General features: G+C 42.0%; 2 protein-coding genes and 1 long non-coding RNA gene across 7 annotated transcripts in view; 2 read left to right on the forward strand and 1 right to left on the reverse strand.

Moving 5' to 3' along the window:
- The first annotated feature begins 128 nt into the window (after positions 1 to 128).
- Positions 129 to 12,273, forward strand: LOC118941182 (UBAP1-MVB12-associated (UMA)-domain containing protein 1-like). Of its 2 annotated transcripts, XM_036953019.1 has the most exons (5): positions 129 to 330; positions 511 to 539; positions 637 to 739; positions 8,528 to 8,613; positions 10,034 to 12,273. In XM_036953019.1, exons 3-5 carry the CDS (start codon positions 655 to 657, stop codon positions 10,337 to 10,339), a joined length of 477 nt encoding a protein of 158 aa, XP_036808914.1. In that variant the 5' UTR covers positions 129 to 330; positions 511 to 539; positions 637 to 654; the 3' UTR covers positions 10,340 to 12,273. The 2 variants fall into 2 exon arrangements, with proteins under 2 accessions (XP_036808914.1, XP_036808913.1); XM_036953018.1 differs by lacking the exon at positions 511 to 539.
- The window catches only part of LOC118941183, a 45,192-nt gene continuing 26,078 nt past the window's right edge, over positions 2,376 to 21,489 (reverse strand). The window contains exon 3 of the long non-coding RNA XR_005037496.1: positions 2,376 to 2,785. This is a non-coding gene — a long non-coding RNA (uncharacterized LOC118941183). The remainder of the gene's footprint in view (positions 2,786 to 21,489) is intronic.
- LOC110496437 (glucocorticoid-induced transcript 1 protein) overlaps positions 15,238 to 21,489 on the forward strand; it is a 43,530-nt gene continuing 37,278 nt past the window's right edge. For 2 of the 4 annotated variants that reach the window (XM_021572344.2, XM_021572343.2), the window contains exon 1: positions 15,238 to 16,075. In XM_021572344.2, coding sequence (XP_021428019.1) covers positions 15,676 to 16,075 — 400 coding nt within the window. In that variant the 5' untranslated portion in view covers positions 15,238 to 15,675. The remainder of the gene's footprint in view (positions 16,076 to 21,489) is intronic. The other 2 variants (XM_021572341.2, XM_021572342.2) reach the window with 2 other exon arrangements.

Raw genomic sequence — 21,489 nt, forward strand, 5'->3', positions numbered from 1 at the left:
CGTTCCTCATATTAATATTTAAATGTCACATGCACGGATAATTTCATATACATAAACCTTCAATCATTTAAAGTGGAGAATAATATATAAACACCAGATTCAAAGCGACAGATTGCGGTACAATCATTATAAAACTGATTAGAATAAAATTGTTCTCGACATTGTTTCTAAACGGACCATTTACAGAACAGGAATGACCGGAAACAGATAAGACAACAGCAACAACACACTGGTCAAGGACTAACTACACGAAATCGCATAGATAATCTAACAACAACAAAAGTGTATGTTACTTTATTCGACTTTTTAACGAAAATAAAGACTGGTAGGGTAAGTAATTTGCTTTGGTTTGACGAACACCTAGCTAACCAGCTAGCTAACTAGACACTAAAGAACATTTAGCTAGTAGAGCATACGTGACATTTGATACTTCGGAAGTTGAAAGAAATCAAACTGAAAGTCACTCACTTGTATTCAGTTATGATATTGCGATCTGTGATCAACTTTCAGGCATACTCCTAGGTTCTACATACCAAAGGGTAAACACAACATGATTTCTTTATGCATTTTCCCATTCCAAGTGCCGTGATGATGTTGCCATATGCTTGCTAACGTTTGTTTTTCTCGCCTTTGCAGACCCAGTAAGGAGTCAGTATGTTCAGTTTTTTCGGAAATCGTAATAAAGACTCTTCCAAGAAGTCATCGTCAGAGGGTGGTACAGATGGGTTCGTGATAATAGGTGAGAAACAAATAATCAAACGTCAACCTGCTGACTTTGTAAGAGTCAGAGATGTGTATTTGCTTGATACTCAAAGTCTAGGTGTTCAACAGAACTTTGACGTTTCAGGTCGTCCTATTGCTCAGTAGACTCTGCTCAGTTCTGAAACGACCACATTTACCAAACATTTAACAAGTTGGGCAGAACACACACACATAAAGTAATGCTGTGATTTGTTATTGAATCCATGAAATGTGTGTATTCCACAATGCTCTACTGGTTGAACCATCCTTGTTTCATAATTAAATGACCAGGCCTCTCCTGGTTGCCTATTGATATCACCCAGAACAATGCTGTGGGGGTTGTGTGTCAGAGTTGCACACAATGACATGTTCAGTGCTACTGTATTAAACAATTGATTTTTAAATGTTTCAAAGCACTGTACACATTCAGTCAATAACATCGGTCTATATTTTTAGTTTATCTTTTTTTTTTTTTAATTTAAATTTCTATTAATATTTTTTGTCAACAAGACTAAATCCCGAACCTCTACTTTGTAACACTAGTAAATACTATAAGCTTAAAAAGTCCACATGTAGTTGTAAGTTTGTCACCAGCATTGAATAATGTCTTTCACCACTTCCATGAGGCTGAAATGAACCTGAAATGAAAATAAGTTGCGCAAAAAAGAAGTTTCCTCGTGCTCATGGGTCGTGGTAATAAGTCATAACAACAAGTTAGCATATGTTTATCATAAAGTTCAAAATGATAATATAGGATTTCTACTTGCTTTATGAAGATAAATCCTGCCAATTTTAAAGGTTAAAGGCAGAAACAACTTCTGTGGGTACCTTTCAAATTCTAAGTCCAAAATAATAAAAATGTTATTGTTAGTCAGGAATCTCCCTCCTCCCTCTTTCCTCTACCAGGAAAGTGCAGTATAATTGGCTCTTTATCCCGTGGCTTTGATTGGGAGCGCTGCTGGTGGACCTGGATTCAAATAGTACTCAAAATAATTTCAAATACTTTAGCTGGGCTTGATTGTGCTTGACTGGCACTATGGAACCAATAAAGTAGTCGCAAAAGTGCAAACACTGTCCATCTGGCACTCCAGACAGGCTAAAACTAACGCCAGAAGTAGTTAAAGTGATTTCAAATAGTATTTGGACCCAGGTATGGCTTTTGATGAAGCAGTAGACACAGATGGTCAGGAGTTGTATGTTTCGCTTGGCAGACAGAAGAGAGCCAGTCTCAGAGCCAGCGTTTCTTCCCAGATAAAGGAGAAAGAGTCTGACTGAGCACACAGATGTTTTAGTGTAAACCCTATGACTGTGCTCTGTTTAATCACATTCTCTGATTTAAAGATGCCAATGATGAGAGAGAGTGTGTGTGTGTGTGTGTGCGTTTCGTAAGGGAGGGATCAGTCAGATAGCTGATGAAACCAGGGAGTTTAAAAGGCAAATCACCAAATGGAATTCATAGATTTACTCTGGGTGTAATCAATGTTGATAGGAGTTGTTACAGAGCGCAAATCCAACAATGTAGGACTATGCTTCAGTCAGAGTTGGGGTAGTGGCTTTCAATTTAGGTACAGTTAGGTTAGTTTGTCCCGTTGCATTGAATGAATATTCAAAGATCATTTTCTGTGAGGATCATTTTTTATTTATTTTTGAAATAGTTTTAACTGTATCAAATGTAAAGTGTAGCTACTTGTTTCCCTGAAATCTGCCATTACATTTGCCATCTGCACCACAGCCTCTTTCCACTTTTCGAGAATTCCTGGTACTGATGGCTCCAGACCAAAGGGAGCAGATGTTCTTACAAAGCTGATCTGTGGGGCTCAGTCTGTGTCCATATGGCAGGGGGCATATCATGTGCCACTCCACTACCCTTTCACTTCCCCAGCCAGCGGCCTGCCGGTTGGGTATGTTCGGGCCAGGGCTGGGCTGTGGGAGAGAGCCAGCGGAAAATCCCAGTGGGCAGGGAACTGTGTGGCTGGCAGGCTGATCTTCTGAGGCCCTTCTCGCCTCCATCCACGTTTAGTTATTCAGACCAAGATAAATCCTCCTGGGGAAAGAGCAAGAAGGAGCAAGGCAGTGCAGTGAAAAAAGTCATATTTTCAATTTTCTCAATGTTTCAGCACTATAAGATTGAAATAACACTCTGAAATTGTGAAAATGATAATGCCCTTTTAGTGAAAGAGCTTTTTTTGTATGTAAAAATATACATATGTGTCAACACACCCACATGATCAGACTGAGCAATTCAATGGCAAAATGAAAATAAATGATAAAAAGAGCTAACTTTATTTTTTTTGGGGGGGGGGTTATTTTCATTGAATAAACACACAGTAATTATGTTAGACAGACAGTGACGATTTAAAAATAACATTTATAAAGACTGCATGGGGGCTTTAAGGGAAACAATCTGCAGAGTCCGCCCCTGATGCTAGATGGAGGGATGGCTCACATTTGTCAGGGGGTCATGGAGTCGAATCTCATTTTACCTCAGACGATTATCAAATTAGCTATTACAATAACGCCCTTTGACAAGGTTTGTATCCTACATCAGGCAAATTTCTCCCCAGTCTAAGCTGTTAATTTGTAACACCTAATATTTTCTCCTCCATTCTGTCAGATGGAATCCGATAAGAAAGGATTTGTTTTATTATCTCTGAAGTCATGAAGTCATCCAAGTCTAGGGCCTTCAGTCCCTCAAAGTGTGTGGTGTGTGTGTGCACCTGCCTGCAGCTGACACTCTTGAGGAGTGGTGCTGGTTGACTGCTGAAGTCATGAGCAGCTGCCTGTGCCTCTTCTGGGAGCCCATCTCCCTCTCACAGGCTCTTAACCCAGCCGGCAGACAGACAATAGCCTCACTTGTATTTGGATGGCTGTCAGTGTCTACAAGGAGTCTTTTTCACTAACATCGTGTTCAAAGGCCTACACCCCCACACCACGTTCATTTGAACATTTGTCCTCATGTTGCTTTTCCTTGTCTGAAGTCTTTATTTATTGTGCCAGGATAGTAGGTCACTCAGTAACAATTGCCACAGTTTTCCAGGGAGTCCTAAAGTCATTGCAGGTAATGCAAGGATGGGTGTGCATGCGTGCATCATGCATGCGAGTTCATAAGTGTTTTAGTAATTGGTCACTGGTCATTAACAGAAGATTGTGAAAATAAATGTGAGGCTACTAACAGTGTCCAGCATTACTAGAGCTAGTTTGTTCTGCACTGGCAAAGATGTTTACGAGAAGCCTGCTAGCCTGACAAGCTGCACGTCATTGACCATGTCTATGCTCTGAGCAGGTCCCACAACTCCAGCACGAATCATGACATAACGTGATGTCATTGACAAGATCCACACTGCACAGAGCAGGTCGATGCAGAATGTAATGTGCTCCTTTTCTTTCCTCTTCACTTGATCAGCACATGATCCAAGCCAGAACCTTAGGCCTCTCTCCTGACCTGACACTGTTCAGAAAATATTTTATTTGAAACATTAATATATATATATATATATGACACACACACACACTACCGTTCAAAAGTTTGTGGTCACTTTTGTTGTTTTCCATGAAAACATACATGAAATGATTTGTAAAATGAATGGAAAATATAGTCAGGGCGTTGACAAGGTAATAAACCATGATTTTTTTTATTTAAATAATAATTGTGTCGTTCAAACTTTGCATTCGTCAAAGAATCCTCCATTTGCAGCAATTACAGCCTTGCAGACCTTGGGCATTCTAGTTGTCAATTTGTTGAGGTAATCTGAAGAGATTTCACCCCATGCTTCCTGAAGCACCTCCCACATGTGATTGGCTTGATGGAAACTTCTTACGTACCATACGGTCAAGCTGCTCCCACAACAGCTCAATAGGGTTGAGATCCGGTGACTGTGCTGGCCACTCCATTATAGACAGAATACCAGCTGACTGCTTCTTCCCTAAATAGTTATTGCATAGTTTGGAGCTGTGCTTTGGCTCATTGTCCTGTTGTAGGAGGAAATTGGCTCCAATTAAGCGCCGTCCACAGGGTATGGCATGGCATTGCAAAATGGAGTGATAGCCTTCCTTCTTCTAGATCCCTTTTACCCTGTACAAATCTCCCACTTTACCACCACCAAAGCACACCCAGACCATCACATTGCCTCCACCATGCTTGACAGATGGTGTCAAGTACCCCTCCATCATCTGTCAGTCTGCCAGTTCCGTTTCTTGTCTATTTCTCGCATGGAATAGCCTTCATTTCTCAGAACAAGAATAGGCTGATGAGTTTCAGAAGAAAGCCCTTTGTTTCTGGCCATTTTAATCCTGTAATCGAACCCACAAATGCTGACGTTCCAGATACTCAACTAGTCTAAAGAAGGCCAGTTTTATTGCTTCTTTAATAAGCACAACAGTTTTCAGCTGTAACATAATTGCAAAAGGGTTTCCCAATGATCAATTAACATTTTAGAATGATAAACTTGGATTAGCTAACACAACGTGCCATTGGAACATAGGAGTGATGGATGCTGATAATGGGCCTCTGTACGCCTATGTAGATATTCCATTAAAAATCTGCTGTTTCCACTACAATAGTAATTTACAACATTAACAATGTCTACACTGTATTTCTGATCAATTTGATGTTATTTTAATGGACACTCAAAGGTGCTTTTCTTTCAAAAACATGGACATTTCTAAGTGACCCCAAACGTTTGAACTGTAGTGTACACGTTTGCCAGTCCAGGTTCACTTACAGTTATCCAAACACAGTCTTTCCATGATGTTGAATGTGAAAACATGCAGCCTTACTATAATGTGAAGTCAAGTACAACTGACCTGACCTGTCCTCTGTATCATCAAGCAGAGGTGTGTGTGTGTATTCTTGCTTTTGCCTCGTTGTCCCTCTCCTCCTGAAGCATTTAGTGAATGGGAGGTATAAACTCCTGCATGCTATTGAGCAGATGACGGATGCATGCTCTGTGTGTTACTGACTGAGAGAGAACGGGAAGGCGGGGCCTCTGTCTAACTGACTGAGCCCAGAAACAAGGCCATGCATGTACAATGCTGATGACGCATAACGGGGAGAACATAGGCTTACTTTACATGGCCCCTGTTGTCCTAGAGGACTTGCTCTGGAGGTGAACAATGCCAAGAATTTCTTCACAGATGTGGATGGAAATGTGAGCTAAATCTTGTGATGAAATTGTGGGAACTTTTGTACCTGTAGGACTAAAAGGGGCAAATCAAAGCTTTAAATACAAGGCATAGAATGAATTAATGTTGCATACTTATATCAAATTAAATGTATTTATATAGCCCTTCGTACACCAGCTGATATCTCAAAGTGCTGTACAGAAACCCAGCCTAAAACCCCAAACAGCAAGCAATGCAGGTGTAGAAGCACCTGGAAAAACTCCCTAGAAAGGCCAAAACCTAGGAAGAAACCTAGAGAGGAACCAGGCTATGTGGGGTGGCCAGTACTCTTCTGGCTGTGCCGGGTGGAGATTATAACAGAACATGGCCAAGATGTTCAAATGTTCATAAATGACCAGCATGGTCCAATAATAATAAGGCAGAACAGTTGAAACTGGAGCAGCAGCACGGCCAGGTGGACTGGGGACAGCAAGGAGTCATCATGTCAGGTAGTCCTGAGGCATGGTCCTAGGGCTCAGGTCCTCCGAGAGAGAGAAAGAAAGAGAGAATTAGAGAGAGCACACTTAAATTCACACAGGACACCGAATGGGACAGGAGAAGTACTCCAGATATAACAAACTGACCCTAGCCCCCCGACACACAAAGTACTGCAGCATAAATACTGGAGGCTGAGACAGGAGGGGTCAGGAGACACTGTGGCCCCATCCGAGGACACCCCCGGACAGGGCCAAACAGGAAGGATATATGCCTCAAACATGGATGGAAATATGAATATGATAATAGAAAAGTAAGACACTAGACAAAATATTTTTATTTAAAAAGATTTTAAAGCTGCAATATGTACAACTTTTTGTGCGACCTGACAAAGTTCATATTCACATTGTAAGTTATAGATCTGTCATTCTCATTGAAAGCAAGTCTAAGAAACTGTAGATCTGTTCTATGTGCAGTATTTCTGTGCTTCCGTTTTTAAGTTTAGTTTTTGTGTCTTTTACATTAGGTTTTGTACACAAGCTTCAAACCGCTAAAAGAAAATACAATATTTCTGGTTCTGGAAAATATATTTCACAGCGGTTTAGGTGGTACAATGATTCTCTACACTATGCCTGCTTGTTTTGTCACAAACTGAAATTAAGTGAACCATTCGAATTTTAGCTACCAGGAAATTATTTCTGCATAGTGCATCTTTTTAAATAAAAAATCATCTGAATTTGAGGTTACTGAAGCTGAGAGACATTGTACTACTAGACTAGAGTAAGCTGATAGATCCCATATTGATCCCGTGTTTTTATCATGGGGCTCTGGGCCTCCGTTCCCTTTCATGGAGATCATTTACCCTCTATAGAGAGAGACATTGGGTGACTGGAGACACTGAGCTCAGATCAAAGGAATCTGGTGAGATCAGGGAGGATGACTTCATGATGCAGAAAGAGTTCAGTCCCATAGGAAAGGGGAGTGAGGAGTGGAGATGGCAATGGTCACAGAGGAGAAGAAAGAGTTCAGTCCCAGAGGAAAGGGGAGTGGAGATGGCAATGGTCACAGAGGAGAAGAAAGAGGGGGCGAGGGAGAAGAGGAGACGACAATGTGCAGTTAATTAGTTTAGTTACTAAGGCCCAGTCGTTCTCCCCCAGATGACATGATGCAAGAGGAATGGGTTTGGGAACACAGGCTAGGCTACACCAGAGAGAGGAATGGGGTTGGGAACACAGGCTAGGCTACACCAGAGAGAGGAATGGGGTTGGGAACACAGGCTAGGCTACACCAGAGAGAGGAATGGGGTTGGGAACACAGGCTAGGCTACACCAGAGAGAGGAATGGGGTTGGGAACACAGGCTAGGCTACACCAGAGAGAGGAATGGGGTTGGGAACACAGGCTAGGCTACACCAGAGAGAGGAATGGGGTTGGGAACACAGGCTAGGCTACACCAGAGAGAGGAATGGGGTTGGGAACACAGGCTAGGCTACACCAGAGAGAGGAATGGGGTTGGGAACACAGGCTAGGCTACACCAGAGAGAGGAATTGGGTTGGGAACACAGGCTAGGCTACACCAGAGAGAGGAATGGGGTTGGGAACACAGGCTAGGCTACACCAGAGAGAGGAATGGGGTTGGGAACACAGGCTAGGCTACACCAGAGAGAGGAATGGGGTTGGGAACACAGGCTAGGCTACACCAGAGAGAGGAATGGGGTTGGGAACACAGGCTATTATACCAGAGAGGGGAATGGGGTTGGGAACACAGGCTAGGCTACACCAGAGAGAGGAATGGGGTTGGGAACACAGGCTATTATACCAGAGAGAGGAATGGGGTTGGGAACACAGGCTATTACACCAGAGAGAGCTGCAGACATGCTCTGATCCACATAGTGCTCTGTGGAACAGTATTAATGTGTTACTTTGTTAATGCTGTGTAATCCATGAATGTGATCAGAATGCCACTCCACTCTTTAAACCACGTCTAATCACCCAATTGACCTGCTTTCCCAGAAGATGGAAAAAATAACCCAAAGAGGCTAATGACTTCTGTTCTGAAGACCACAGGGCAAGTAGGCCATTGTAGATGGGGCTAGTAGTGGGTCTCGTGCACATGTATGTTGATGAAGAATCCAGGCCTAGGCCCGTGGTGTATAATGACAGAATATCTTTCTTTTTTGTTTTCCTCTCCAGGAGAAACTGTGGAAGAACAGAGGAAGACGACCCAGAACGCGAACATCGGCAAACCATCATGTAACGTTATTGTGCAACCATCAAAGGTGATTGTCTTTTATAACCAGGGGGCAGCGCTATGCAGAACATGCAGTATAACACGCTATGTAGGAGAATGGCCAATGTAGTGTCATTTAGGACCCAACCTGGGCGATGTAACTCAAAACTGCCAAGTGGTTTGTCTCGTAAATGCTGTCCTCAGTACCAGGAAACACAACTGTTGTAGACTTAAACAGACAGCAGTGAGACTGACTGGCTCATCCTGCCTTCATATAGTCTGCCTACAGTCTGTTGCTGCTGTGTTGGGGACAGATGCTGAGTGGCATGGGTGTGATCCTGCACACACACACACAGAGACTTGAGGACCATCACATGCCACTACCATTCAGCACGCTCCATGCCTGCTTCACTGGGTCTGGACTGCAGTCTGGACATATGGTGGCTGTAGAGAAGCTCTATGGTGTTGCTGCTAGTTCTCTGTTTGATCTGGTTGGTCCTTGAAGTCGCCTGTGGTCATTATTATGGGTTTAATCAAGGCGTGTGTGTGTGTGTGTTTGTTTGTGTGTGTGTGTGTGTGTGTGTGTGTGTTGAAGCGTAAGCTGCATATGGTGACATGGCACTGCTGCTTGGCTCCCATTCAATGAGTGTTATCTACAGTGCTTTGCCTCCATGTTGCGCACCCTTCACCTACATGATGTACAAACTCCTACCTCCACCAATATAAACCTGTCCAGCTTCACACACTCTCCTGTGTTATGGGCAATATATGAAACATATGGAGGGCCAGATGGCAGGACCACTACCTACAGTGTTCTGTATTGGTTATTACAGAGGTAATTAGTGGTTAAGATGTAACGTTACTTTACATGTGAAGTGCTAGAAGTCATGAAAAAGCAAAGCACCACACTGCTTGCTGATCATGCTCCCAAGTGAGTCCTCGTCACCACCGTGTTTGAGAGAACCAACACTCAGACTCTTTTAAGGACGTTTCCGTGGTTACGTCCCAACCGAATGCTCTCTTAATTGAAGAGGAATAAGCCATTTCCTGTAACATCTTCTCTGCATTTAGGCTTTTATTCCAAGGCCCGAAGCACTGCTTAAGTCTCCAATCTAGCACTTTATGTGTACACCAAATCCTTTTGAATCAAATAAGTCAATTGAAGAGTACAAATAGTAGGCCGATTTAATATCATGGTAGACAGAATAATTGTATTGTGTGACGCTTGCTTGTGTTTAGTAGTACACTTACTGGTACACTAGTTGAGTTGCTACGGTTACGGTTTGGGACAGCACCCTAGTGACTTCCTCCCATGGATGTTGCTGAGTTCTGAAACCTCATCGGCATCAATCTGTTTTCATGTCTGACAAAAGTTAGCCACGTTAAGTGTTCCTTTTTCATTGTGTAGCCTACACTTGTTTCTAAATGCAATGTCTGAAGGTGGATGTTTTCTCACCTCTTCTCCTTAGTCCTCCAGTACCACACCTACCCAGGCCCACCACTCTCCAGCCCCTGCTCCACCTTCAGTGATCGCCCCATCACCAGGACCTATGTGGAAGCCCCCCGCACCCATAGTGGAGGCAGCACTGTCTCTCCCAGAGCTACTAGGAGATGTCCCATTCACCCTGGCCCCCCATGTTTTGGCCATGCAGACAGGGGGTCCTGGGTTCCCCCTCTTCTCTGAGATGCTGATGTCGCCCCAAGACATCAACCACAACCTGGCCTCCTTCACCTATGACTTCACCCTGGAGAACTCTGTGCTCTGTGACCATTGACCTGTAGATTGACTTGCTGACTATGACCGCTGACCTTTTGATCTGTCAACCTCCCCTCCAATACCAGCCCTACGTCAACCCTGGGTCGTGTTCATTGGGCAGCAAACAGATGAAAACGTACTGAAACAAGACGGGACTACCTGTGCCTGTCCAATAAGAAAGTCACATGTTTGTTTTCCAAAGTGTTTAGCTACGTTTGCCCTACTGAACACTACCTTGGACTGTCTTGGCTCGTTACCAATCAGGTTTAGTTTCAGTCTGAGAATGGTAGTACTATAATTAATGGGAAACCTGGTTATTGTGATGATCAGAGTTAGAAAACAGGTGTGAGTCAGTTGGGGTCAAAACTGCACCTGCCGGCAGTGATGTAGGTTACACACAGTATGTAGGTAGATGGGTTCGCAGAGTTCCACCATTAAGATTGTAGACTACTAGTTCAAGGTGAATCACTTTCTGATGCGCCTGTCATAGTAGTGCTGGTTCACTGTTTTAAGAACGGTGTGTATCAGAAGAGCGCTAGCTTCATGTCTGACTGGCATGCTTCATCATAGCTTTGTGTTTCATTTGAACAGTGTCTGGGTCTGTAGATTCACCTGTTGTTGCTGTTAGTTTAGAAGTCACTGATTGACCTTTGGGTTTGCACTAATGTACGCATGAGACAGATTTCAGATAGTTTTCAAATCTTAGAAAGGAAATTACACGTATTCTTTATTTGGTTACGATGTTTTCTCTCTGCTGTCCTCACTTTTGCCCATGAAGTTAAGAACGCTTTAACAAAACATTTGAAAAAAGTGTTTGTGTAGCATAAGCATTTCTATAGAGGAACTATGTAGCTTTCTGATCTATTTTAACCTGTAAGAATATATATCCCCTATTTTTCAACATGTATTATCAGGACTCACTCGATATGGTGACTCTTATGTGGCCTTTCTCTCTTGATCATCATCAGCATGGCTCTAATGAACGCATCATGTGTTGTAACTTTCCCAAACGTTGTATTTATTGTTATTTATTCTGAACCAACCAAGTTTCCCCCAGTCTTCATGGCACAGTTTAGATTTGACAGTGTTTCAATGTATCCTGTCACATATACTGCATTCATTGCACACTGGCGAACAAATGATCTTGTGAACACACATATGTTCAGTTACCTCTGACTGCTGTACAAATGTGAGGGGGCAAGAAAATACCAATTATATATAGTTAAAATACTTTTTAGGACTATTATTTGAAGGAAACTCCCTATGGGTTAACTCCTAAGACAACCACTCAAGAACCCGAAAAGATGACTCATAAGTTGCTGTTATTTTCAGTGCCATGTTGTGGTATTCCACATCATGTGAAATCATCCATAGAGGCTGCATTTACACACACAGCCAAATGATTCTTTCTTTGATCAGTTCTTTTGCCAATAATTGTGAAAGAAAATCTGAATTGGGCTGCATGTGTAATCGCAGCCTTACTACTGCATACATTATGAAATATTTGGGATTTACCCTGTCTGGACAATCCTTTGCTGTGCATACCTGGAAACCAAGGGTATTTATATCTGTCTGTGTTAAACAATACTGTGGATTTCCCCAGGCCTCTTCCTCTCTTTGTAATTCAATCACTGACCTATAACATAGCATTTTTAAATTATTTTTTATTCACCGGCGTGGAAGGCTACAGTTGTTTGCTTTGTATTTTGGGGGGGGATTTGAGTTTGAGTAACTTAATTTATTTGGTTTACTTGGATGTGTTTTGGGGGTTTAGTTACGGTGTGGTTAATTTGTGGTTGTTGTGCATGTTTGCTATTAACAATACATTGTTTTCATTTATCTTGTCATTTTTAACTGAGGGGGTTTCTCTAAAGATGGTTGACCTGTAAAATCGTGAGTACTGTGTTTTTATTAGTAGTAGCTGGTACATAGGAAATACAGCACATTCGGAAAGTATTCAGACCCCTTGACTTTTTCCACATTTTGTTACGTTACATCCTTGTTTTAAAAGTAATTAAATTGTTTTTCCCCCCTCAATCTACACACAATACCCCATAATGAAAAACTGACATCACATTTACATAAGTCTTCAGACCCTTTACTCAGTACTTTGTTGAAGCACCTTTGGCGGTGATTACAGCTACAAGTCCTCTTGGTTATGATGCTACAAGCTTGGCACACCTGTATTTGGGGAGTTTCTCCCATTCTGTGCAGACCCTCTCAAGCTCTGTCAGGTTGGATGGGGAGCATCACTGCACAGATATTTTCAGGTCTCCTGAGATGCTCGATCAGGTTCAAGTCTGGGCTCTGGCTGAGCCACTCATGGACATTCAAAAACTTGTCCCGAAGCCACTCCTGCGTTGTCTTGGCTGAGTGCTTATGGTCGTTGTCCTGTTGGAACGTGAACCTTCGCCCCATTCTGAGGTCCTGAGAACTCTGTGGCAGGTTTGCATGAAGGATCTCTCTGAACTTTGCTCTGTTCATCTTTCTCTCGAGCCTAACTAGTCTCCCAGTCCCTCCAGCTGAAAAACATCCCCACAGCATGACGCTGCCACCACCATGCTTCACTGTAGGGATGGTTCCAAGTTTCTTCCAGACGTGACACTAGGCATTCAGGCAAAATAGTTGGTTTCATCAGACCAGATAATCTTGTTTTTCATCGTCTGAGAGTCCTTTAGGTGCCTTTTTGCAAACTCCAAGCAGGCTGTTATGTGCCTTTTTACTGAGGATTGGCTTCCTTTTGGCCACTCTACTATAAAGGCCTGATTGGTGGAGTGCTGCAGAAATGGTTGTCCTTCTGGAAGGTTCTCCCATCTCCACAGAGCAATTCTGGAGCTCTCTCAGAGTGACCATCGGGTTCTTGGTCACCTCCCTGACTAAAGCCCTTATCTCCCGATTGCTCAGTTTGGCCAGGCGGTCAGCTCTAGGAAGAGTCTCTTGGTTAATTCCAAACTTCTTCCATTTAAGAATGATGGAGGCCACTGTGTTCTTGGGGATTTTCAATGCTGCAGACATTTTTTGGTACCCTTCTGCAGATCTGTGCCTCAACACAATAATGTCTCGGAGTTCTACAGACAATTCCTTCGACCTCATGGCTTGATTTTTGCTCTGACATGCACTGTCAACTGTGGGACCTTATATAGACAGGTGTGTGCCTTTCCAAATAATGTCCAATCAATTGAATTTACTCCAATCAAGTTGTAGAAACAGCTCAAGGAAGATAAAAGGAAACAGGATGCACCAGAGCTCAGTTTCAAATCTCATAGCAAAGCGTCTGAATACTTGTGTAAATAAGGTATTTCTGTTTAAGTTTTTGTAAATTTGCAAAAATGTCTAAACCTGTTTTGCTTTGACATGATTGTGTGTAGATTGATGAGGGACAAAATGCATTTAATCCATTTTAGAATAAGACTGTAATGTAAGTAAATGTGAAGGGGTCTGAATACTTTCAGAATGCACTATATGTCATATTGGGTTAGAGGATATGTTTTACATCCTATCTGCCCTACTTACCTGCTTCTGTTTTCATACCTGACCATCAGCCAAGTGTTTGCACGTTATCCTGATATTATGTACTCCGTGTTGGGGAAGCTACTTTGAACAGATCACGCTGTAGTCAGATGTTAAACTAATATGAAATTTATCCAATTAATCACAACAACAAAATTCAAGTGAGAATTTAGGCAGTCCGATGCTGAAAAAGAAAGATGATTGCCTATTTCACCCATATTTTATTTTTGGAAAATAGTAGTAGAATGTAGTTCCAGTAGTTAGCCACACCAGTAAATGATTTCAATGTAGTTCAACTACCACCAAGCTAGTGCAAAAATGTTGTTAAATCACCAGTTGAACTACATGTACAGTACTTCACTACTTTCCAACACTGCAAGTACTGTAACTTCAAATTGATATTAAGAGTTATGGAGGATGTTACATGCAATAATACATCTGGTTAACCTCTGAACATGCAGTTGTGCGTTCTTTGAAAATGTGCCTACCTCTGAAGAAGTTTGAATGCCACTTTAAAAAGCAAACTATTTTACCTTGTGGTAAATCTGCCAAGTTTACACCCCCTTATTCTGAACCCTGTCTTCAGCTTTACTTCCTTTTCAGTCCTTGTCCAATGCCTTTTATTTTGGTTCTGTATCTTGTATCTTGTGTTTTAATTGTATATGCATTTCATTTGTGAATCAGCTATACATAATCTTATGTTTGAATGTGGGTGAAAGAACTTGATCAAATTTGTACAAAAGCAGACTATTAAAAAATATGTAAACTATTGTGATGATTCTTGTCTTGTTGGTAGGGAAAATACATATGGTGCAAGTTTAGTACTTTGTAAATCTGTAATAAATGTGTTTGAACAGCAATATGTGGCTTTTTAGGAGGGGTCTAGATACAATAGTTTAATCTTTAAACTGTGCAGTGGTTGTTTCAATTTACTCAAACTTGTCAATGCCACGACGATGACTGGTCTAAAGCCGCTTGGGGAAAAATCGATTTGATTGGTCATCCAACTCGGGAACTCTGCGTCTTTCTAGAGCTCCGACTTTCTGACTTAAAGATCACCGACGTCATGATTTGACATCATTTTTCCGAGTTCCCAGTTGTTTTTCACTCGGCATTATGGATACAGTGCAGTTATCAACATAAACTCAGATGACCTTTCTTTTTTTACGGAATATTCTGCACAACCCATTTCTCTAAGATTTAACTCCGCATCAATTTAACTCTGCGCCACTCAGGGCAGTCCTTTTAGCTATCTCGAGAGCAGTCTACGTTGAATTTTCAACTAACTTCAATGAATCGATTGGTGGATGCTTAGAATTTGGCCAATGACCTCGACCTTACAGTATTATTTTGACCAATCAGAGCTTTACAGTGAGTGATTTTGCCACGCCCTGATTCGTCAACCAGTAGTTTTGACAGAGGAGGAACACAGGAAAGGGGTTGCGTGTTGCAAGACAACATTGAGACAAAACTAGCTAGCTATGTTGTGATTGCGCTTTTATAAGTACAGTTCGTGGTTAAAGTCGTTTTTGTTCAATATGAAGATGTTTAATTGAGAGTTTTTCGGGAATCCATACTTGTTCGAACACTTCAAAAATGACAAGTAGCAGGAAAAGTGCGAAAAATGTAGGTAGCTAAGCAGTTTACTCTAAACTACACTTTTACAAAAACATATGTTCCAGCTAACTTTTTTGGGAAAGTTACCAACTTGCTTTCTTATGTCACATTTATATTCTTGAGCAAGCCAACGAAAATACTTTCCGGTAACGTGAGTTTTATTCAAGACTACTTTGTATTTTTGCCAAGTTTTTTAACTGGAAGAGTTGCACTGTGGCAATCAACATCATGTCGACAGCATCATCAGCAACCAATTCAACCCAACCGCAGCAAAAGAGGGTCAAGCGTAGCGGTGACGGCTCTCCAACCATCTCTCCAGCCGGCTGCAGCAACTGCAACACCACCACGATCCGGCTGCAGCCTATTCGTGCCACGGTGCCGTACCAGCTCTTGCGTGGAAGTCAGCACAGCCCAACCCGCCCCTGCTCCTCTTCATTCACAATCGCGAGCAATACAGGACCGACATCGACGTCCGGTTGCAACAGTCCTGGCAGTCCGACGCAGCTGCTACTCGCGAATCCGGTTGGAAACGGCTCGGTGGAGGGCAGGCTGGTCGCAAGGCAAAGACGATCGCCGCCGGACAGCAAGGGCTCACCTGAGCAGTGTCCGAACTCGCCTGTTTTCAAAGGTGCAGTAGTACCCGCTTGTCCATCATTTATTGCTTCCAAAGCTAAATATGCAATATGTTGCTATAATTAGCAAGCTAATTGGGTCAGATCGGGGGTCTCTGCTAGACGCATCAGCATCACTAGCACGCAAACATTATTTTTCTCAACATTGTGTGTTTATAAGCCTATCCAGATATAGTAACTAACATACCTTTCTAACCCTGACAATGATGTAATTTATTGCGTATGAATGATTATGGACCCAGTAGCCAAATGTTGTCATGTTCAAATAATGAATTGGCATCGAGGGGATACTTCGAAAGCAGACGTGCATATTAACTGTTGTTTAATGTTCAAACAATTGCTTTGGGCTTTCGATGAATGGTCTCGGTGGCTATTATATTATTATGGTGATGATGCAGTTACTGTACCCCCAGGCCAGCGCGCGCCAGTTAGGCTAAATACGGGTTACATATCTAGAATACTGGCAACGGCAACCACATAGTGGACATGTTAAAATGGTTAACTAAATACCAATCATGATTAGTGTGACATAGTCATTTATTTAGGTATCTTGTCAAGTGTACGCTTGTTTGCCGGTGCTAAGGAATGGAAAGAATTACGTAGTCGAGGGAAGGTCGTTCGCTTATGACAACACTGAGGCCTAGCAGGAGCGAGTGCATTTCGAGACGTAAACACGATAATTATATTGCAAGTGCTGCTCCTGCTCGTTGCAAATACGTTTTTCTAAAGCTGCACTGTTATTCGACACCTTACAGGTGTGCAGGAGTGCAATGTACTATATTTGACAGATAAATACATCCATCTAAGAGGTGAAATGCTATTTTGGAGTGCTATTCTTTCCCAGCACTTATGATTGCATGGATCCTAGAAGAGGTAGAGACAGGGTATTCCAATGCATTTCTCTAGCTACCAGGTCCACAATATATGGTCTCTATTCACCCTCTTTCAAAATAGGAGACCCAAATATGACTACAGTACCCAGGTGTGCAATGCAAATTCTGCAGGTCTAGTAGTACTGTCTGCTGGTAGTACTACTGCTTTGACAGTGGGATACCATGACCCAGACCCCCTAGAAAGCCTTGACCCTTGACCTTACTCTGTGTCAAGCCAGAGATGATGAATGCAATATGGAGATGTTCTGCACATTTTAGGTGCAGGGCATTGGACAGTTGGCCCCATGACTTGGGTTGGGCCCCATGACTTGGGTTGAATCCCATTCTGCCAAAACTAACCTCCAAAACTAGGTTTTGGCCTTTCTAGGGAGTTTTTCCTAGCCACCGTGCTTCTACACCTGCATTGCTTGCTGTTTGGGGTTTTAGGCTGGGTTTCTGTACAGCACTTTGAGATATCAGCTGATGTACGAAGGGCTATATAAATACATTTGATTTGATTGCAGCGCACAGAATGGAAAAGCCCCCCAAAATGAGCCGTCTTATCATACAATCTCATAGAAAGCACATGATATTCTAAAGGCTAGATTTCTCAGATGTAACTGTTTAGGATAGGTGTTCCATGTAACTGTGCAGCATGCACTAGTCTGTGCATAAATGTTGTTTGTTTGATAATGGGTGACAGGCAGGTCTGTTAGGAGACAGGCTATTCATTCCTTCCTGCTCACTCTGGTTGGTCGCTGCTGAAAGTGTTCAGGCCATGGTGACATATTCTGACGTTCCATCACATTACCTTTTAAAGTGGCAATATGTAACTTTTTGACTGACCAAATTCACATGGAAATGTGAGTTCTATAACTATCATTCTACTTGAAAGCAAGTCTAAGAAGCGGTAGATCTGTTCTATGTGCGTTATTTCTATGCCTCCCGTTAAGTTATGTTGTTGTGTCTGTTTTGTACATCAGCTCCAAACAGCTGAAACAACAATATTTTTGCTTATGGAAAATATACTTCACAGCTGTTTTAGATGGTACAATTATTTCCTACACTATACTAGCTTATTCTGTTACATAAACTGAAATTAAGCAAACTAGATGTTTACCAACCAGGAAATGGTGGAGCAATTACTGTATCGTGCAACTTTAAGCATGATGATGGTGATGTCATCTCTCAGAACCTTAGACTTGGTGAACCCCTGTAGAGTGATGGTCCCACAACAGTCTCATTCATTTTCATTCATCGTGACTCAAAAGGCCCTATTAACAAATCACCTTTAGCTGAAATCTAGCTTATATGAACCAGAAATAACAGGAAGGTGTTTAAAACCATCTGTTTGAAGTTGGCTAACACTCTGTCAGTTCTCTGTTGGAGTAGAAACAGGCCTAACTCACATTGCTACAGGGGCATTCTGTTGAGGCATTGATTTTGAGCGGGGGTGTTCTGCAGAGTACATCTGCTGCTTGCATTTCCATAGTATATTGAATCTGGGCTCATAACCCATTATGTATAGAACAATCAATACCTTGTTGTACAAAAGGAGGATTCGTGAGACGAGAAGTGGCGAAGCTGTAAAGTTGTGCCGTTATGGTTACAGGTCTTTAAGCATATTGCTTGTAAAGCAGGCTTATAGAGGACTGCAGGCTGGGAGTGATTTAGAATACTCTGGCATGAATGGCTTTAATGGTGAAAATGGAACCGTTTTATCTTCGGGGGGGGACAGATCACTTCCATATGTAACCTAGGCCTAAACCTGTGACATGTCAAGTTATGAACAATGGGACAGTGAATATGTTTACGTAGGTGTTATCTAATCTAATATACGTTCCTTTTGACACTTGAAGTCATTAACTACAAGGGATTTCTTTTGAACTCTCTCCAGGTATAACTTCAGAGAGAGAGAGAGAGTGTTGTAAACTACACTGAAAAGTGTGTGTGTGACGCATCAGTTAATTAGCCAGTCCACTATGCTCTCGTGAAGCTGTAAAACAAAGTTAAGGCAGCTTCCGGTAATAGGCTTGGCATTAAAGGAACACAACACCACAACAACCATCTACTTCCTGATGAAAGTATCCATACTGCAAATCTGTGAGCTACGTCCTATATTAAGCTAGTGCACTACTTTTGACCAGAGCCACAGGCTTCCAAAATGGCACCTAGTGCACTAGTTTTGGACAGCTCTATAGGAATCTGTCATGTAAAGAGCCTGTTCTGCTAGTGACATTCCTTGTGTGACCCTGTGCTGAACTGTCAGCCACACTTAATGAGAGAGCTATTATGACTGATTAATAGGTGACCTCATCACCTTGAACAGTGAACACAACCGGCCTCTCTTCCAAACTCCAATATTTTATCTTGCCTTTAAATAGTAAGTGGTTGAATGAATGAGTTAGTTGTGCAGATGGAGAGGGATTGTGTATCTTGTGTGAATGCTGTGCATTCAAACTCTGGCAACACAAAGACCACGGGTTAAATTCCTGCAGGGATCACTTGCACACACTCAAAATATATTCACACACTACTGCAGGTGGCTTTGGATAACAGTCTGCTAAGTGTCATGTATTATATTATTATTAAACCCTTCGTAAATCTTTCAACGCTGTTCGGCTGCACAGTGAGAGTGATTTCATCTACACCATTATTTAAGAACTATAATTTTGAATCATCCCATTCTTTTCTGTCACAACTGTCAAATAAGTGTCCCCTAGCCTTCTCCATGAAAGGTAAGCCTACATCTTGGCTAGAGATGCTTGTATCTGCGACCAGACACAAATGTTAGGCTATTTCAACTTATTCTTTCCATTGTTTACGTTTTGACATTTTGGTCTGGCTGGGAATCATTGAAATTGCCGGAAAGCATATGCACCCAGGGCATTGTTCCAAAGTGGGAATAAGGGTGTTTTTCTTTATATTTTGAGGGCATGATGATGGGCGCTCTCAATGTAGAGGCAGGAAGTTCTGTTTCCAAAATAGTAGTTTAGCTGAAGTTCTTATCCAGAGCCACCGATTTTATAGTTTGTTTGTATGTATTGGCTAGAGATCGGCAATCATTTCCAAGTATAATCAAAGCATTATTTCAAAAGTTATCTTGGCCAGTTTCATTGAATCATTCAATGTTTAGATTAGTAGTTGTTTTAGTCACATTATGTTAGTGGTTACATAATGTGAACCTGTGAATGGTCATGCTGTAGTCAATATGCTATTGTAATGGGGGCCATAACCATATTAGGGTTATTAAATGACCTGAGACTGATGGTTATTGCATGGTTTAGCTGTTGTTTCCGTCACATATGTAACCTAGGCCTGTGACGTTCCTGTTAGGATAGGTGTTCCATATGTAACCTAGGCCTAAACCTGTGACGTTCCTGTTAGGATAGGTGTTCCATATGTAACCTAGGCCTAAACCTGTGACGTTCCTGTTAGGATAGGTGTTCCATATGTAACCTAGGCCTAAACCTGTGACACGTTCCTGTTAGGATAGGTGTTCCATATGTAACCTAGGCCTAAACCTGTGACATGTTCCTGTTAGGATAGGTGTTCCATATGTAACCTAGGCCTAAACCTGTGACATGTTCCTGTTAGGATAGGTGTTCCATATGTAACCTAGGCCTAAACCTGTGACATGTTCCTGTTAGGATAGGTGTTCCATATGTAAGGCGTTCCGTCAAACATTGTTCTGGTGTGATGTGGGAGAGTTTCTCTGTCAGTCAACACCGTTCCTTTCTCTGTTTGTTCCCCTGGTAATTGCCATCGATCACCTTCATCTAAATCATTTTGTGTGTATTTGATACATAGTTGGTCCATGCCTCACCATTGTTCAGCAGTTTAGGATTAACTGGAAGGTTGCACTGTGCATTTATGTGTGTGTCAGGTAATGGTATGGGCATTTGTGTTAGCCTGTGGCCTGGGGAGAAAGTATGTTGGGCTTAGAACAGTCTTTGTAACCGTCATGGCTTCATTAGTTGTAGGCCCTGATTAGCACCCTGTTTTATTTTAAATTATTACTTATAGTAGGCCTATTTTATATAGTATCGTGTTCTACATTTTCCAGCACTGTTTAACTATTATTTTAAAACTGACTGCAGGTTGGCCAAGCATGGGAACCAAACAGATTTGACTACGTTTCTTTCGTGAGAGCAGCATTCAGTCTGGTTGGCTCTCTTTCCTTCATTAAATTCTCTACTTCTAGGCCAAACCTTGTGAAACCTGACTGTAACCGTTGGGCTTTATTTTGATAAGATCCCCTGAAGACTCCAGCTTATATGTTTAGTATTTATCTGACTAGTGCCATTGGTTTTCTAACCTTCCGCGTGACAGCGTGTCACATTGCCTAGCTTTGAAGGACATTTGCATATATATCCATTCCTTTACAGCCCCCCCCACCCCCCCCTTGTGCGTTAGGGATTTACCTACCGTTTTATCAGATATTATCAAAGTGCTGTTTGATTTTCTCGTTTCCTAATGTTGATATTAATGCTTGTATTGCCAACTATGACAAAATACAGGAAGTGTTTTAGACAACA

This window comes from Oncorhynchus mykiss, chromosome 18, assembly GCF_013265735.2.
Source record: "Oncorhynchus mykiss isolate Arlee chromosome 18, USDA_OmykA_1.1, whole genome shotgun sequence".
NCBI classification, from domain to species: domain Eukaryota; kingdom Metazoa; phylum Chordata; class Actinopteri; order Salmoniformes; family Salmonidae; genus Oncorhynchus; species Oncorhynchus mykiss.

Excerpts from the sequence above, each read along its gene's own strand:
- LOC118941182 (XM_036953019.1), top strand. The coding sequence starts at position 655 with ATGTTCAGTTTTTTCGGAAATCGTAATAAAGACTCTTCCAAGAAGTCA. Across the intron at positions 740-8,527 it reads AGATGGGTTCGTGATAATAG|GAGAAACTGTGGAAGAACAG; the intron begins GTGAGAAACAAA and ends TTTCCTCTCCAG. Across the intron at positions 8,614-10,033 it reads TTATTGTGCAACCATCAAAG|TCCTCCAGTACCACACCTAC; the intron begins GTGATTGTCTTT and ends TCTTCTCCTTAG.